Source organism: Charadrius vociferus, unplaced genomic scaffold (assembly GCF_000708025.1).
Source record: "Charadrius vociferus isolate BGI_N301 unplaced genomic scaffold, ASM70802v2 scaffold527, whole genome shotgun sequence".
In the NCBI taxonomy this organism is placed as follows: Eukaryota; Metazoa; Chordata; class Aves; order Charadriiformes; family Charadriidae; genus Charadrius; species Charadrius vociferus.
In genome coordinates this window covers 186,778-202,540 of record NW_009649428.1, presented here as the reverse complement: position 1 = coordinate 202,540, position 15,763 = coordinate 186,778, and the positions used below count along the sequence as shown (strand labels likewise).

Genomic DNA, 15,763 nt, shown 5'->3' with positions numbered 1-15,763 from the left:
GAGCTCCTCAGTTGGGCTAGGTTGGGCCTATTTCTGTGAAGTCCCTGTCTCACATGCCTTCCCCTGGGTAGGTAGTCATGCCCCTTCTTGACACTTCCCCATCCCCATACAGAGAGGGTGAGCAATCTTTTCCCCTTCTGGCTCCCTTTGTGCATCCCCAGTTTAGGAGTCATCTCTCTTATTGCCATCTGCCATCTCCACATATCCTACTCTTGGGGAAGGGCAGAAGCCCCTCTAAGGATGGTGACTGCTGAATCTGCCATCTTGCCTTTTCCACAGCATGCACGTGAGCTGCGTGCAGAGCAACTGAGAGACAGGTCCAGATGTTCCATGTTACTGGAAGTCCCTCTTCCTGTCTTTCCCCATATGTTTCCCCCATGGTCCCACAGAGACCTAGTTATGCTCTTCTGCTTTTTTTTTCTCAGTCTCATAGGGAATGGAGTTCTGGTTGTGTGAGAAGATCCATCCTGAGGGGGCACAAAGGGGTGCTGGATACAGATGGCTTTGGAGACTTTGCCATCTCCTTTCTTGTGGTGGCTCTGTGCTGGTACCAAGTTGCTGTGTCGGAACCTTCAGCTGAGTCTGGGCCCAAGAGTTGCACCCTTCCAGGGCTGCATAACCCTGATGCTGTGGCAGGGATGAAGAGCAGTGCTTTGCCAGCCTGCAGGGACAGGGGTGATGGTGGGACTGTTGTCCCGTGAGCTGCTCTTGAGGCCTTTGGTAAGTGTCAACTACATCTGAGCTTGTGCTGGGGAGAAACTGGGTGGTTCATCTTGGTGTGAGGTAGTGCAAGGCAGTGCTTTACTCTAAAGAGAGCGCTTAGCTATTGCCTTCATTGTAGTTACCTAATCCCAGACACAGTGGTTTTCCCTTATTCGTCCTATGAGGGGGTTCCCACTGATTGGGCAATGAGAATATCCAGGCTGCCTGGGCTGCCTTTTGAAGCAATACCTATTCTTTTGTGGAGAACACTGTGATTTCATCATCTCATACTGTAAGGAAATGTAGCCGCATGCTTCCTCTAACCCGTTTTCACGTGCCAAAGTAGGTTGCGGGATGTGAAAGCTACAGAGCAGCTAAGTGCATTATAGCACTGCTTCTGGAGAAATGATACCAGTGTGTTGTCATTTGGGGCTAGAAAAATATATTAAAAAGCTCTTCAGCCTGTTAAAAAGACCTGCTCCATTCTTTCCTGCAAGAAGAAGCCATCCAGAACACAAGCTGTCCATGTATTTCTGGTTTATGCCAGCATAATGTAGTCACAGTAGCTGAAGGGTCAATCTTGGTGGAGTCTAGATTCCCCGCTCACCTGCCTCTTTGCTCAGTCTGTACTGGAGAGAGAATGGCAATCTGCTGACTTTCTGGGCAGGAAAATGAGAGTGGGACTGTCCAGCTGGAGCTGGAGATAGTCTTTGCAGTCAGTGTGAGCGCAGCCAAGTGAGCTGGGTCTTTGGGAATAGCTATGAAAGCAACATCGTCTGAGATACTCCCTGTGATAAATGTGACTTGCTTGGATTGTGTCTGTGCTGCCCATTATTGAGGTGCAGATTCCTTCCTCTTCCCATGGGCCTTGGTTCCCTCTTCTCGAGAGCAAGCTGACCTACTCAGAGTTACAGGAATTTGAAGGGTTGCCTCTGCATGATGCCCTCCAGCAGCCCTGGCCCAGGGCCCTCCTGCCTGGCCACTGTCCTCCCAGCCTGGTGCCCAGGTACCCAGCATCTCTGCCCCAGCTGAGGGATGCAGCTGCTGCTTGCATCTTTGCAGGTTCAGTCAACCCTGAAGCCGAGCACGAGTCAGAGCTACATGTGCACACTCAGATGACAGTGACATGGCTGGTCACACAGACTGCCTCAGCCAAGATGCTGCTGTGAGCAGCACCAATGCATGGGACCTATGTAACGTAAGCACAGCCAGCTATGTCCTGTCGCACTCTGGGGCTGGCAGACTCACATGACATCCTCAGGGTTCACAAGCACATACATATGAGTCCGTCAAGCACCAGCATGACCCCTCTGTGTGCCCAGCAGCCCTACCTGGACCTCAGCCCTCTGACCCATCGCACAGGTCCCCTACTTGCCGGCTGGTCCAGCTTGATAGACCAAACGTGCAGCACTACACGCTTGTCCCAAAGGCCTCCCATTCTTGCACATACCCCCAGGTATGCATGGACTTCCAGCCCACCTGATACCCCTCCCTTGACCCAAGGCCTCCTAGTTGTCAACTGTTCCAGCTTGAAGTTTGCTGGTGGGTACACACCTCCGCACACCTGGTTTGTGAGATAGACACTCGCCTGCCCCAGCATCCAGCACCAGGCACACAGGCTGCGAGCAGCTGTCCCGCTCCAGCTGATGGTGTAGAACCTCTCGCTCATGCTGTAACTGGTAACTGTAACTGTAACCTCCCCCCCTGTAACTGGTTTTGTGGATGTGCAGAATTAGTACTTCCGTGTCTGTAGAGTGAGGCCCCACTGGCTCCGGTAGCTGACGCCACAGGCCAGGGGTGCCTGCTCCCTCAGTCCGACTTCAGTAGCTGGCACTGGATCTACTTACGCTGATCCCCCTTTTTCAGCTCTAACAATTCTATGATTCTATGACGTGTTCCCGCTCCCGCTGCCTGTGCTGAGCCACTCACTCACTTCACTCATGCCAGTCCCCCCAGGAAATGGGTTTGGGATACACACTGTTCCTGCTCCAGCAGCTGGAAGCTGAGAGGCCCAGCTTCCAGTCGTTGGCACTGACACTCCACTCACTGAGATCCCATTGGCTCCAGTAGCTGACACCAGAGGCCGGAGGCTCTCACGTTCCCAGTCTGACTTCAGTAGCTGGCACTGGATCCACTCACGCTGATCCCCCCGGTAGCTGGGACTCGGTCCTTGCAGCACACATACACACAGGATAGAGTGAGACAGTGCAGAGAGAATTATGACAAGGTTTAATAAGACAGGACAGACTGCGGTGGTCAAGCTCAGAGCTCAGCCAGGCTGGCACAGGCGCAGGTTTACACTCCACCAGGCTCTGTTACACCTCCCAGCTCCCCCTCCCCTGTGCATTTCCTCAACAGCTGGCAGTCCCGCTGACTCCATCCAACATTGTGGATGCTCAGGTTTGCATCCTTACCCGTTGCAAAGCCCTGGTTGCCTGTAGTTTCTTTAGAGCTCATCAATTAGCATGACTTCCGATGTTTGTTTCTGGTTATTGTCTTTGTTAATGCTAATTGGTCGGGTTTTATGACTCTGTGTTTGTCTCCCTCCCTTTCCTTATCTTTCCAACTGTAAAAATAAATGTTCTCAGACTCGCTCCACAAGTAGATAAAGTTGTTCTCATCAGATTTGTTCTCATCACAACCTGCCTTATCATGTGTCAGGCTTACCTCTGTATGTTCATGTTTATAGCTCCCTGAAAGAGCAGACATGTTCCTTCCAGGTACCCTGACGCTCCGCCGCTGACCGGTAAAGTCAGAAGAAGCTGCCCCGGCAAAGGGCAGAAGAAGCTGTTCGGGCAAGGGTATTGGGTGGGCAGGGGGTCCACACATCCAGAGATACCTGTGAGTGTGGGGTGCCTGTGGGATGAGTGTGTAAGTGCTGCGTGTTTGGTGCATTAAGCTGGACCTGCTGGTGAGTAGGGGGCCCATGAGGTGGGTCAAAGGGCTGGGGTCCAGGTAGGGGTGCTGGGTGAGCAAAGGGGTTGTGCTGGTGCTTGAGGTACCCACAAATGTCATATGCTTGTAAAGCCTGACAGTGTTGTGTGTGTACTTGCACTAGTGACTTGTCTCTCATCCCCAGAAGAGGAGGGGATGTCACTGTCTGTGCTTGTGTGTTACATGGGTCCTGTGTGTAGGTGCTGTTGATGGCAGCGCTGTGGCTTTGCCAGTGTGACCAGCCATGTCAGTGTCATCTGTGTCCATGTGTGTGTCTCTGGGATAGGCTCTTGGCTTTGTTGTCAGTTGAACCTACAAAGGGAAAAGCGGCAGCCATGTCCCTCAGCCTGGGCCAGGACCCTGAGTCTTTAGGTCCCTGGGCTGGACTCCAGCGGCTGGTCAGGAGGGTCCTGGGCTGGGGCTGCTGGAGGTGACTGCTGCTCCTGACATCCCTTAACAATGAGATTCACTGATTAATCCCTGTTTCTGGGATTGATGAACAAGCTCTTCACAGAGGCCATGAGACTGAGGGCTGTGAGGTACAGTACAATGCTATGTGACCCTTCTGTGTTGAGAAATGGACAAGCCTCATTTCTGCAGTCTCTGATGTTAAAACCTATGCATTTGAGCCCTTTCTGTGCCTGGTGAGTGCTCCCGCCATCATGATCACAACCCAAAAAGATGCTGCAGTTCATACCAATTGTTCTTGGGGTACCCAGCCCTCTGAGCTGGAAGACAGAGACAGGCAGCAGAATGAAACCCACATAATCCAAGCGGAAATGGTTAGCTACTTGCTACACAACTTCGACACACACACGTTTGTGGGGCTGGATGGGATCCACCAAAGGGTACAGATACTGAGGGAATGGTGGAAGTGCTCACCAAGCCACTGTCAATCATTTATCAGCAGTCCTGGGTAACCAGGGAGGTTACAGTTGACTGGAGGTCAGCAAATGTGATGCCTGTCTAAAAAAAGGGCTGGAAGGAGGATACAGGGAACCACAAGCCTGTCAGTCTGACCTCGGTGCTGGGAAATGTTACGGAGCAAATCATCCTGAGTGCCATCATATGGCATGTACAGGAGAACCAGATGATCAGGCCCAGTCAGCATGGGTTCATGAAAGGCAGGTCCTGCTTGACAAACCTGATCTCCCTCTATGACAAGGTGACCCACTTAGTGGGTGAAGGAGAGGCTGTTGATGTTACACCATTTCCCACAGCATTCTCCTGGAGAAGCTGGCTGCTCATGGCTTGGGACGGCTGTACTCTTTGCTGGGTAAAAAGCTGGCTGGAAGGCTGGGCCCAAAGAGTGGTGGTGAATGGAGTTAAATCCAGTTGCCAGCCAGTCACAGGTGGTGTTCCCCAGGGCTCAGTACCAGGGCCAGTTCACTTTAATGTCTTTATCAGTGTTATGGATGAAAGGATCAGTAAGTCTGCAGAAGACACTGAGTCACTTCACTTACTCAGCTTCTAGTCTGCCTGGATACTTGCTTACACACTTACACAGCCTTGCTCCGTTTGCTGGCACCATGGACACACAGGCCTTCTAACTGCAGTTACTGCAGTGAAGTCCCCCCCATACACACACATGCCCACAGAATACAGAGCCCTCACCCTGGAAGATAGTTAGAAATGAACAGGAGAGACTGCACTGAGCAGGCACAGGGCATGGCCAGAGAAGTGTACCAACTGGCCTGTGGTTCCTCCCCTAAACAACATCCTATAATAAATCTTGTACAGTCCTGAGATGCTTTTCCCCTTCATTCCATAATATGTCCCATACCCCCTAGGCATTAACTCTGCTTCAATCTGTAAGGTGACCCAGAAAGTTGCTACCACTGACTCACCGGGATGGGTATTGCCTCAAGAGCATGGGGCTGATGGCTGTCCTTCAACAGCCCTAGGGAGAGCTGAGTCAGTGTGTCCATTCCTCTGCTTAGGGTATTGCAGTTTCTTTACCTGTTGTTGGGTCTCTGTGCTCCTTAGTGTGTGTGGAGTCCAGCTTTTTATTGTATAACCAAAGAAATTCACTTTACAAAGGAACAGAGAAGAGCCTGAACCCAGCAGCTCTGGTCGGCATTTTGAATAACCACTTCTATGAGGGCTTTATTGATAAAGCAATTCTGTAGCAATGACTGAATGTTTATTTCAAAGCACAGGTGAATAAAAGCTCCAGGGCAGTGGGTCTGTAGATGGGAGAGGTGTTATCTCACTGTGACTGGAGTCAGAAGGCCTTCACTGGATGGAAGGGATGCCATCCAGAGGGACCTGGACAGGCTTGAGAAGTGGGCCTCAAATGTGCAAACCTCATGAATTTCAACAAGACCAAGTACAACGTCCTGTAGGTGGGCCGGGGCAATCCCAAGCACAAATCCAGGCTTGGCAGAGAATGGATCGAGAGGAGCCCTGAGGAGAAGGACCTGAGTGTGCTGATTGACTAGAAGTTCAACATGAGCCAGCCATGTGCAATTGCAGCCCAGAAAGCCAGCCATACCCTGGGCTGCATCAGAAGAGGTGTGGTCAGCAGGTCAAGGGAGGTGACTCTTCCCCTCTACTCTACTCTGGTGATATCGCACCTGGAGTATTGTGCCTATCTCTGGAGCCCCCAACATAAGAAGGACATGGACCAGTTGGAGTGGGTCCAGAGGAGGGTCACAAAGATGATCAGAGAGGAGGAGCACCTTTTCCTATGAAGACAGGCTGAGAGAGTTGGGGTTGTTCAGCCTGGAGAAGAGAAGGCCCCAGGGAGACCTTATAGCAGCTTTTCAGTACCTAAAGGGGGCCTACAGGAGAGCTGGGGAAGGACTTTTTACTAGGGCATGTAGTGATCGGACGAGGGGTAATGGCTTCAAACTGGAAGAGGGGAGATTTAGATTAGGTATTAGGAAGAAGTTTTTCACTCCGAGAGTGATGAGGCACTGGAACAGGTTGCTCAGAGAAGTTGTGGAAGCTCCATCCCTGGAGGTGTTTAAGGCCAGGCTGGATGGGTCTTTGAGCAACCTGGTCTAGTGGGAGGTGTCCATGCCTATGGCAGGGGGGGTGGGGCTAGATGATCTTCAAGATCCTTTCTAACCTAAACCATTATATGATTCTATGATTAGTTTCAGGACCAATTACATTACAGGTGTGCAAAGGGCCAGAAACTCTGCTCCAGAAACAGTGTGACTGCTCAGAATGGTGGTAACCATGCTCCTTGAGGATGATGGAGCCAGCCCTAGCTGAAGAAAGTTCCCCAGTACGTCCTCATCATGGACACCATTCCAATGTGGGGATGCTGCTGTCCAGGTGCAGGTGCCTTTTGCTGGGTTTCGAGGGATGGTGGTTTCATGTGTGGGGAAAGAAGCCATGATCAAGGTACTGAGTTGCCAGTTGAAGGAGTCATGGGATGTGCTGAGTGGAATATACACTATTGAACCAGAACAGGATTGTAAGAAAAGACAGAAGAGAGGTAATAGCCAAAGTGTCTCGTGGCATTGAAAGACATTAAACTGGAGAGCACACTTTATTGAGTGGTGAGGAAGACTCCCGGGATGGAAGAGACTGCATGCTTGTGGCCTTTGACAGAAGGTGAAAGGCTCTCTTTATAAGTCACTAATTTTCTTTTGCCAGAGGATAGGTAGGACAGTCAAGGAAGGGGATAAATAACAAAAAACCACTACTTCATGTGCAACTATATTTTGATTTTTATAGCACGTAACAGAAAGGGTTTCACAAGGACTGAGAACAGTATGATTTGTGAGTGTGCAATGCCTTCTGCACTATTATTGGAAGACTTTGTGGATGGAGCCATAGTTAGTCCACTCTGCACTCACCCTGTCTAAAAGAATATGCACTGCAGTAAGAAAACCATCCTCTCTGAAATCCTGATTTCTGCTCAAAAGCAATTATTTGGCTGATTCAAGTACCTAATACGGTGGGTTGGTTGATGGGTCATGCTCAAAGACCTGTAAATGGGGTTACAGCAGGGTGATGGCCAGTCACCAAAGGGGTTACCCAGGGCTCAATTTTAGGGCCAGTGCTCTTCAATTTTTTGTAAATGATCTGGACACAGGAGTTGAATGTACGTTAAATTTGCCGATGATCCTAAACTAGAAGGAGCTGTGGACTCCCTCAAGGGTAGAGAGGCCTTACAGAGAGATCTGGGCAGACTAGAGAGCTGGGAAGTCACCAACCATATGAAATTTAACAAGACCAAGTCCCAGATTCTCCACCTGGGATGGCATAATCCTAGTTATGAAAAAATTGGGGGATGAGAGGCTGGAGAGCAGCCCCGCAGAAAGCGATCTAGGGATTTGGGTTGATTGCAAGTTGAATATGAGTCAACAATGTGCCCTTGAAGCCAAAAAGGCCAGCCATGTCCTGGGGTGCAAGCACAGCATAGTTAGCTGGTCAAGGGAGGTGATTGTTCCACTCTGCACTGCACTGGTGTGGCCTCGCCTTGAATACTGTGTGCAGTTTTGGGCTCCTCAATATAAGAAGGACATGAAACTACTACAGTGTGTCCAGAGAAGGGTGACAAAGATGGTGAAAGGCCTTGAGGGCAAGACTTACTTGGTTTGCCAGCTTGGAGAAGAGAAGGCTGAGAGGTGACCTCATCACAGTTCACAACTTCGTCAACAGGGGCAGCAGAGGGGAGGTGTTGGTCTCCTGTCTCTAGTGACCAGTGATAGGACACAAGGAAATGGAAGCAAACTTCATCAGGGGAAGTTCATATTGGACATTAGGAAAAGGTTCTTCACTGAGGGAGTGGTTGGTCACTGGAACAGGCTCCCCAAGGAAGTGTCATGGCACCAAGCCTGGACGATGCTCTAAGTCATATGATTTAGTTTTAGGTAGTCCTGCAAGGAGCAGGGATTTGGGCTCAATGATCCATATGGGTCCGTTCCAACTGGAGATATTCTATGATTCCACCTTGGAATCAAACTGAGAAGTAGATTACAGAGTAAGTACTAAGGGCAAGACAAAAATGCCAAAGGTATGGTTTATTTCTTCCCAAAGCAGACAATATAAACGGGTTAGCTGAATTGCTCACCAGGAACACCCATCAATTATGCAGGAATTCTTAGGTGACTAATTCTGATGCTGTCGATATCTACCCTGGATAGACAAATCCTGTCGACTAGTGCCTACCATAAGCCTATGTCCACATTGCCTTTGATTTTTACTTGATAGCTGATTTCTGCTTTCAGATTTCGGTGGACTCCCTATGCTGTATGAAAAAGCAAAGCTTGACTAGAAGCTAGATCGACCACTGACTTGTACATTCTCTCTTTGTGGAGAAGCATTCAGGAGCAGAGTCATGTCAGAGTCAAACAGCAGGCAGTGTTAAGAGTCAGAGATTTAAGGATAAGCTGAAATATTAAACTAATATGCTTACTACCTGATTTTATCTATCTGCATCTGGACCAGAAGTTCAGTAATGATTCTATAAATTCACACCCACCAGTTAATTTCTGAAGAGATATAGAATTTCAACAATAGAACTTCATAGCACAACTGTTAATTCCCTTACAAAGTATAATTGTCCTCTAAGTTATTCCATACAGGTTTTAGTGTCACCCTAAGGATTTTTGATAATTAGAAGAAAATTATTTGAAGCTTGCTTAATGGATATTGAGTTGCTACAAAATGTACACTATGGAGTTGTTCCTAAGAAAATTGTATTAACAAACAAAACAAAGATTAAAAAAGCTTTCAATTATTTACTTCAATTTTTTTTTTATTATTTTCCACACCAAAGTATGTATTTGCTGACCAACTTCCACATCGAGCCTTTGATCTCCTTGTTACGCAAGGTGTAGATCATGGGATTAGTCAAGGGGAAGATGACTGTATGGAAAACAGCAACAACTTTTTCCTTTGGGACATCTTGGAAAGGTAAACCATAGATATATATAGCTGGGCCACACATGACAAAAACCACAATGATGTGGGAAACACAGGTGGAGGCTACTTTGTTCTTTGCCTTGAAGGACTGTGTCCAGAGCTTCAGCAACAGGACAGTGTAGGAGATTAGGAGAAGTGTAAAGCACATAATGATAACAACTCCATTGTTGAGGAACATCAAAAGCTCCACTACATAAGTGTTGGCACAGGCCAACTTGACCAACTGATGGACATCACAGAAGAAGTTGTCCAGGATGTTGGGACCACATAAGGGGAGCTGGATGCTGAGACCAAATAGGATGATGCCATGGACGAACCCCCCACCCCATGTAGCTCCAACCAGGACATAGCATACCACCCTATTCACAAGCCTGTTGTAATGAAGAGGTTTGCAAATGGCTGCATAACGGTCATAGGCCATGACCATGAGCAGGAAAGCTTCAGCTGCTCCCAGGAAGTGGAGGAAGAAAAGCTGGGCCATGCAGGCACTGTAGGAGATGGTCTTATGATGTGAGAAAAAGTCAGCCAACATTTTGGGTGGGGTCACAGAACAGTAGCAAATATCCAAGAATGCCAAATTGGCCAGGAAAAAATACATGGGTGATTGCAGTTGAGAATCCCCCAGAATTGTGAGAACAATAAGGACATTGCCTGGCAGAATAATCATATAGAACAGCATGAAGAAGAAGAAGAGAATCATCTGGACTTCATGGGTTTGGGACAATCCCAACAGAACAAACTCTGTAACTACTGTATGGTTCTCATGCTCCATTTCCACTCTGCAGAACCCTGAAAAACAGACAGTAATCATGGGAGAAAGTAAACCAAACAACACAGCGGTGCAAATCTACACAAATGTTTGAGCAACATGGGGCATATTTAGATTGCCTAAAATGCATGCCCTTTTCCCATTTACTAGTTTTAGCGAACTCCTAATGGTGAAATACTTGAATTTAGATTCCCACTAACTTGGGGCATTATACTGGAAATGTAAACTGGAAATGTCCACATTTTATCAGACATTCTTTGTTTTCTCTGTGCCCTGGGAACTAGCAGCTGGATGGAATATAGGTCATAAAGTATCAGTCCGTTCTTCCATTGGTAGGCTGTTTTGTGGTTTAACATGTAGATGGCTATTTGAGATAGTCATATCTTCTCCCTTTCCAGTTGACAAAAGCAGCTAAACAAAGCTAGACTATTCTATGATTCTATGAAAGTACACTCTAAAATTACACAATTAGTGTAAATCACATCCACTGATTATAAAAGGAAACTAAGTATAGACCATTCATGTCTGAAGGAAGGGTTATGTAACCCTCAGGTGAATTCATCTGACAGCTGCAAAGTTGTTTGCAATTAAACAGTTTAAAATCCCTTTATACTTAATTATGTCAGTGTAGCCAGCTCAGGGAATGGCTAATTCTATATAAATTTTCTCTAGCATATGTCAGTTCAAGTGTTTTCCAAAATATTTCATTTTTCCCAATTGTCTTTCAAGGGAGTTGAGGATGTCTAGATCGCATTCAGACTTTCATCTTTCTCCAGAGAAATCCCACAGCAGTGTCTAATTTTCCAGTGAAGTCAAGAGAACACTAGAAATATAAAGAAAACTCAATTATCTAAATACCGCTATGAAATTAATCCACCATTAATCAGCATAATGGAAATCTGGAAAACAAACTGTCATTTTTTCATAGAATGTATAAAATAATTTCATTTACAATATTTCAAATGGAACTGTGGATTTTAACACCTCCTTATGAAGAGAACGATAAAAATTTGTCCGTGGTGTTTTTTTGGTTTTTTTTTTAAGGTCTTTCCATTTATCTACATTCTTTCATTCCTCCCACTTCTTTTTCTTCTTTTGGTTCAGGAGAAAGTTATATGAGGTTTTGCCTCCAGATTTTTTAATACTTTTCTTCCATTTTGCTACAAAGATTGTATGTCTGTCTACATGATGGCATCTGCATATTACTACATTAGTAGCTTCACCAGAAATGTTGAGGAAGAGAATAAAACATACTGAAAATGCTTTAGCGGGAGAAAATGCTCAGACCTGTAAGGACTGTTTAGTTTTAGAACAGTTTTAATTTAGTTCCCTTATTGAGACCAGCGAGAAATGAAATTGGTATTGACAGTGGAAACTAAAAAAATAAAAACAACTGAGAGGAGGAGAAAGTGGCAAAAAGTAGTAAAATTCAGAATAAAGAAAAAAAAATGAAAGGAACGTAAGAAAGGAATAAAAACAAGTAAGAAAAAAATACTCCTTACATCACTTTTGATGTTTTTGTCAGAAGTCACAATTTCATGTCATGCCTTGAAATTAAAAAATTTCTTGACATTCTTTGTTTTCTCCATCTCTTCCTTTCTTTCATGGATAGCTGAATGGCTCATTGTGCTGCATGTGTGTGTAAATTTCCTAGCTGACTGCAAATCCTTATCCATCTGGATCTGAGTTTCTCTTTGCCTCACTTTAAGTTCCCTCTAAGTGGTTTGGTCAGCTTCAGTCTCTTCCCATCTTATCACATGACAGAAAGATTCCTGCAGAAATCTACCACTCCACTCTGCTGTCCTGTATTTTATCATATTCTACACATCCAGCTAATGCAGAAACAACACTTTCCCTTCACCTCTACTTGGTTGTAGAGACTTCTATGGATGCACTTGACTTCCATTCCTTTGCATCTATGACTCGCTCATACAGTTCAGTAGCTACTACTCTGGGTTGTTCAGCCCTAACAAGCAAAGAACCAATCAAGGTTACTCCCTCTCTGCTCTTTACTGCCACACCACTTTAGATAGGTGCTAAATGTTTCCCAGTTTTTCTACCTACTTCCCTGATGTTATCAGTCTGCCTATGTCCAGATCCTCTCCACTCTTCAGCTGCAGATTGTGATTTACAGTCTCCCTTCCACAGTGAAAAAGACTGGCTGCTCTGAACCCAGGTCTAGTCCTTCTTCCTGTTTTCACTGCTGGTAAATTTGTCATCACTACTGGAAATAAATTTACCAGGAAAATTACATAATGCACTTCTTAACTTGTCTCTTTTCAGTCCTTTAAATTTAGTTCAAAAAGAAACAGCTTACAGGAGACCCAAGAATCACAATCTATGAGTGTGATGACCCATTCTGTTATTTTCTACTGTAAAGCCATCTTTTGATGAGTTATTTATGGTGGTGTTTAAACTGCATAATTTACAGTGCTGCTGATGTAGATATCTACATCTGAATAAGTCAACTTAGCAACCTCAGGGACAGAGCGGAAGGAAAAAGATACAATTCCTCTTAGGAAGTGTAGGGATAGAACCGAGGTCCTAAACACAGATGTTGAGTGCAATTTTACATGCTCTGGAATAACCTGCCTGGCTTCCAGTGTCAAGTCTAGAAGGATGGGTCCTGTGTCTCATCAGCCATTCTGGTAGAGATGTCTGAGCTATCATCCAGTACCATCAGAGTGGTTCAGACTATGTTTGAATTCTGCTCTAGATGTCTAGCTCAGTCTTTTAGTTGTATCTTTATCTTTGGACAAATGAATTGTATCTATAATCTCTGAATTTATCCCCTGGTTATTTCTGACTAATAGAAAATTCTTGAGCCTAAATACTAATGTAGCTACTGCAGAAACAAATTTCATCTGCTGCTAGGACGATGATGATTATGTCCTTGCTGGATCTGCTAACATATTCATCGGAGTGTGGCATACCATTCTTTAGGGCAATACTGATGTCTACCTGTGGACCTAAGTGAAGTGAGATTCTGGGCTTTTAACCAATGTTACTGACACCATTTGGTCATAGGCATCAAAGAATATGTGTTGATCCAAGAAATTTCATTGTTAGTCTCATTAATGTTTTGGCAGTTTAAGCCAAATAAACGATCACTCTGTACTAGTCCAATCACAGTAATACTAACACTAACCCAGTTTCTAAGATCTTTACTGGTAAACTCAGTAGAAACAAGTATCTGTCCCTTTCCCCTGAAGTTAAATCCTCACCCTTCTTGTTATCCATAGTTGAAGGTCAAGTGTCCTTCATACTAAGACAAAGTGAGCAAATGTCCCTGTACTGAAATGAGTACAGTATTGCCTGTAGCACTTCTCTTCCTCATTGATTCTGAGTTCTATCAACATTATTCTTTATGACATCAGTTTTACCAGCCCTCCATGAATCATGTGTAAATGCAAGACAGCTGAGGCCTGAACTCCCCTAATCCCTACATCTCTTATCTTCTGTCTTCCCAAGTCCTTCCCAAGTACCAACAGCTCTTCAGCTACCCAACTCCTAGCAGCATTCCACACCAGGGCTCTGTATTTCTGAAGCTTATTGCAAACCCAGCTTTAAAATCCTGCAAACGCCTGCTAATAGCTTCAATATGCATCTCCCTTTCAGCAGCTTTGTTGGTAGTCCATCATTCTGACCTGAAGTCTTGCTCTTCTGGTCATGAATCCTCTCCCACACACCCATGTATTTAGTACTGCTGTGCATGCACCAGAGGATCAGCTCTTTTAAATGCCAGACCCACTCATGGTGATTTGTTTCCCTGCTCGATTGTCAGCACTAGTCCCTGAGACTGCAACCAGACTGCCTGTGACCTCAGCTGCTTCACTCACCACCTGATGACAGAGGGTGAACGTGGTGTCCCAGAGGATGCAGAACATTTTGTCTCTTTGCATCCTCTACATAATGCTTGCTTTGTCTCTTCAGAGTGTGCAGGTTGTTTCTGGTTCCAAGGGTGATGGTTAGATAACTGTGGCAGCAGCTGTGTTTCTAGAGTGCTAACTCAGATGCCTAGGGATCTTAATGAAAGCGCTAAGGTGTATGACTTTTTTTATAATTCTTTATTAGTATTTAATTATTTTTTTAAAAAACATATTATTCCTGGACCAAGTGACCTCTAGAGGTACCTTACAACCTACTTGTTTATGATCTCATGATTAATTCTGCATTTAAATGACTGGTAATGGAAACAAATGAACCCACATTCTCTGACTTCCCATATGCTGTAGACATTCTCACCTGGGAATGCACAGGATGGAAACCCATCATCTGGAATTCTCCAGATCACTTAATTTCCTGTATTTTGTGAGTATTCAGGATGAGTTCTCAATAGCCCACTGACAAAGAAAAATACTTTCAAGAAGTGTAAATCAAATAAACTGAACAACTTCCCCCCTGCCCTGCCCATGTCTCCCCATTTCTCTCTTTCTGTCTTCTTCTCTTTCCCCAAAAAGTTTCTTTTGACTTGTGTTGACAGTATATCAAGGGGTCAGATGAATCAGGACTGGGGGGTGCTCATTTCTTTTCACTAACTACAAAGAATGGGTAACTCAGACTTAAAGATATACTATCTACGTGACTACAGTTAAGTGAAATTAATTCCATTGTGTATTTATACCTGATTACTTAATGTATGGTATAAATTATATACTACATATATACATGTATCTTAATTAAAATCCTTTGTAAAGTCAACAGAAAATTAAACTCAACATTGACTTTTAAACGGTCAATGTTAGAAGCTGAATTAAAGAAGCAGCATAATCCAACAATGCTAAACATTCATTTTGTGATTCTATAGTGAAGCAACACATATTGCATCATCAACACATGTCAACTGATTAATTTAGGTGTTTTCTAGGATTTCTGAGGCTTGCTTTAAGACAGAGAGCAATTCAGAACAAATTCCCCTGTCTGTATGATTAACCAGAACACAACCTTTGTCCAGGATGAGAAGTGACAGGTGACAGGACACCACCTTGCAGTGGAAACCCCACCCCACGCTCACACTCACACTCACATGTCCTACCTGATGTGGAAGTTCTGCCCTTCTTCTAATCACATGGTTGGGTAACCCTGCTGCTCCTTGCCTCTGGGGCTGCTGATTTTGTGGCTATTGTACCCCATATGGGTTTACAATAATGCCCTGTGATTGGTTGCTTATTTTCGTAGAGCCAGGATATACGTATATACACATGAGCATGCACATACATGTACATTTACTTCTGTGTGCTGAAAACAGTGCTAATAATAGAGGGATATTTTAGTTACTTCTGAGCAGTGCTTGCCCAGACTCAAGGCCTTTTTTGTTTCTCACACTGCCCCACCAGTGAGTAATCTGGGGGTGCACAAGAAGTTGGGACAGGATGCAGCCGGGACAGCTGACCCCAACAGACCAAAGGACTATTCCAACTAAAAACTGAGGGAAGAAAGAGGAAGGGGAGAGGATGGACAGATGGACGGACG

The 15,763-nt window shown here is 45.3% G+C and overlaps 1 protein-coding gene across 1 annotated transcript; it reads right to left on the bottom strand.

The window, feature by feature from the left end:
* Window positions 1-9,358: 9,358 nt before the first annotated feature.
* LOC104290410 (olfactory receptor 4N5-like) lies at window positions 9,359-10,294 on the bottom strand. Its single transcript, XM_009889503.1, has one exon. It carries the CDS (start codon window positions 10,292-10,294, stop codon window positions 9,359-9,361), a length of 936 nt encoding a protein of 311 aa, XP_009887805.1.
* Window positions 10,295-15,763: the final 5,469 nt, after the last annotated feature.

Excerpts from the sequence above, each read along its gene's own strand:
- LOC104290410 (XM_009889503.1), bottom strand. The coding sequence starts at position 10,294 with ATGGAGCATGAGAACCATACAGTAGTTACAGAGTTTGTTCTGTTGGGA.